We start from the raw sequence: 3,533 nt of genomic DNA on the forward strand, positions 1-3,533 counted from the left end.
AAATGGTATAGCTGGTATTGGTAGAACTTTTTAAAGTTTCTCCACATTGACTTCCATAATAGCTGCACCACTCTGAGATGCTACAAATGGTGAAGAGGGTTATCTTTCCTCAAACCTCCCCCAAGCTTTTGTTGTGGATTTGCTGTTGTTGATAATGACGATCACTGCCATTTAGATTGGGGAAAGGTAAAATCTCAACATTGCTTTGACAGCATTTAAATTTTTCTTGGGATAATGAACAGATTTTGAGATACTTGTGTGCCATTTTTTTTTCTTCCTTAAAGAGCTCTCTGCTCAGGTCCTGAGCCAATTTTTAATGGGCCATTTGGTTTTTTGGATAGACAGAATTTTCTTCTTTTGATGTTGTAAGGACAGGAGACTCATTTGTTGTGCCTCTTCCATACTGGGGAACGAAGAAAATTAGAGATTGTGGAAATGAGAAAAGTAGAGCAGAGAGGGTGTTGTAAATTTTCTTAATTGACTTTTAAATAAATCTTTATTAAAAATGTAGGGAAATGTTAGATGCAATTAGTAACTGTGGAATAAATTATATTTTTCTAATATATGACTGTGACATTTGATTGGAGATTAATACATTGGGAAAAAACTGATTTTCCTTTTGGCATCAGATATTAATGAAAATAGCTTCTTGGTTAGGGATTGTACTTTGTGTTAACCTCCCCTTCTCCCCATGAGGATTTGTCTTGCTTGAACATGTGCAGGCTTGTGATGACATGTGTAGCAGCGCCATGTGCCTGGATAATGGTATTTCTTTGGAGACATCCACCACCTGTGGCTCTTACAGCCTTTCTGCATGAAGAGGTAAGTTTTACCAGTGAACATTTTATGCTGCAAGTGGGAAGTATTGATCAGGCTACTCAACTATATCAACTTATACAGTAAGATAAAAATAATAATAAAATATATGGTCATATGAGTTTGGCACCTGGCAAAAAGATTAGGGAGCAAGTCATCCATACCCAAGTCTGATAATGAATGTGACCTGTGGAATCCATATGAAGTATGGTGTCTCCTTGATGGCTGGTGGCATTAAGAAACTTTGAGAGGTCTTCCTCCCCTAATTAAGGCTTGGTCAGCTTGAACAAAGACAGGGATGATGATATGCCCACAACCTTGGGGAAAACATACCTTGATCCAGTCTGGAACTTGAAGGACAGTCAGGTGTCCTGCTGGCAGAAGAAGAAAGCCTCCCAGGTCTTTAGGCCTTTGCATTCAGTCACACCAGGCATATGAGAAAGGGACAAAAGCTGACCATCTTTATACTCAGGAAGCTTGGCAAACTTATTGTCTATTTGTTGCCCTGCTATTTATCTTTCTGCCTATCAGGAATCTGTATAAATCCTAGCCCCTAACATAGGAATACAAGATGATTGTATGTGCCAATAAAAATCCTTTTAGGCAGGTTCATTGTAGACTCTCAGTCATCTACTCTTTTTTCTTTTTAAATCTCCCTTGAATTTTTTTTTTGTGGCATGAATCCAGATACCTGCTATCATCCAGATGTATCATGAGTACTGAACTGTATTTTAACCTAAACATAAGTAAGTCCTTGCTTCTGGGGCTGGGAAATTCCATACACACTTATTCCAAAGACACTCAGTGTAATTTGAAGACAATTTTATCTGAATAATGATCTCAGAAGGTAGAATCACCAAGAGGGGCAGCTGAGGCAGCCCAGGCTCATACTTCTGCTTTGCTCAAAGGTTTATGTTAATACTTGTTCCACTGTGGGTGGGTTATTGTTGTGCTGTTGGCAGTAATAAGTTGCAATATCTTCTGGCTCCAAACTGCTGATGGTGAGGGTAAAATCTGTCCCAGTCCCACTGCCACTGAACCTCGATGGGACTCCGTCTACCAAACCTTTTGCATAATAGATCAGGAGGTTTGGAGATTTCCCTGGTTTTTGCTGATACCAGGCTAATGCACTGCCAATGCTCTGACTCGCTTGACACGTGATGGTGACTGGGTCTTTTAGGGATACAGTCTGAGATGGTAGCTGGGTCATCAGGATATCACATCTGGCACCTGGAAAAAAACGAAAAAATAAAACCTTGTAATATTGCATTTAAAGATTAATTCAGAGTTCTCTGACAGCCTGGCAGCAGGGACCACATTGTTGTCCTCCATACTTGAGATCCAGAGCAGCAGCAGCCCCAGGAGATGAACAGGAGCCCTCATGTCTGTGCTGTGTCCTGATTGGTACTGACAACTACAGAGGTTGTTACCAGAATATTGAATAGTCCTCTTTATAGAAGGCTGTCTCCTGGTTACATGCAAAACAGCAGAGGCTAAATGACATGATCACAGCTACAAGGCTGTCTCAACTCAGAAACTAGCAATATACCAGCCTCAGGACACAAAGTTCTGGGGTTTATCAAGACACTGTGTCATGTTTCTGCAGAACTTTTTTTTTCTTTCTAGGACACAGACTGACTGGCTCTGATTTCTTAATATTACATTATCTTTTGTTTATAAATGTTCAATGGCAGGTAGTTCTTGCTAGCATTATATGATTGTCCATCTTTCCAAAGGCAATTCCAGAAACTGGAAGATGTTTTCGAAGTTACCTTCATTTAGTCATGTAGATGTTCTTAAGGCTAGAACAGGTTCTTTGGCCTGTTTCCCAGAATTTTGTGCTGTGGTTACCTTATTATACCATCAATCAATGGTGAGAAATGTACAAGAATATTTGTGTGTATAGAAAAATTTAGTTACTTATATGATAAAAATCATCTTACAATTTGAAAAAAATATAAAAGTATGTGAATAAATAATACATGTAACACTCTACATATTACCAGTAGGGACCAGACATGAGAACAGATGCCACTGTCAACTTATTGTCTTGTAATAAATGGTGCCCATTGTCATTTGTAAAATGTTCTTTCCTACTCTTTGCTATATTAGAATCAGCATCAGGGGTTTCTGTCTTTAGACCTGAAAGTGTATAAGCTACTTTATAGCTCTGTGGCCATGATGAATGTACTATCCTGAAGGCTCATGAGACTTTGTGAGACTGTTGATGACTCTTCGTGCAAACCACAGCACCTTCTCCTCAAAAAGCTGATATGCTTTCAGCAAGAGTTGAGCTATGCAAGAATATATGCTGTTCAACAAAGCAGCACATCTCTTAGTGGTCCACGCCTTAATGCCTAATTCTCCAGCAGTTCACAATCAATACACAATGACATACAGCAGAGGGAGCCCTGAGTAAGTGAAATCCTGATTGACTGCACATTGTTAACATGGGCATGGCCATTTTGAGGACTTCAAGGCTTTGGTCATATGAAACATTGGCAAAGCCAGTTTCTGATATGGGCCAGGCTCAAGAGGGGAGTTCAAGGTCTCCTTGGAAGTCCAAGTATAAGTGTTTATGAATAACTCATCAGTGCATAAAATGACTTCACCCACCTGAGTGTTTATACTCTGATGTTACTGGTCAACAGAGACCACATATGAAAAGAAACTAACTTCTCATGATGAGCAGTGCCAAATAAACATGTTGAGGTTCT

General features: G+C 39.5%; 1 gene segment (V, D, J or C); it reads right to left on the bottom strand.

The window, feature by feature from the left end:
* Positions 1 to 313: 313 nt before the first annotated feature.
* Positions 314 to 2,199, bottom strand: LOC100765397. The segment is given in 3 exon segments: positions 314 to 403; positions 1,748 to 2,046; positions 2,151 to 2,199. Coding segments are annotated over 3 exon segments (438 nt in total).
* Between the last annotated feature and the right edge of the window lie 1,334 nt (positions 2,200 to 3,533).

This window comes from Cricetulus griseus, chromosome 8, assembly GCF_003668045.3.
Source record: "Cricetulus griseus strain 17A/GY chromosome 8, alternate assembly CriGri-PICRH-1.0, whole genome shotgun sequence".
Classification (NCBI taxonomy): domain Eukaryota; kingdom Metazoa; phylum Chordata; class Mammalia; order Rodentia; family Cricetidae; genus Cricetulus; species Cricetulus griseus.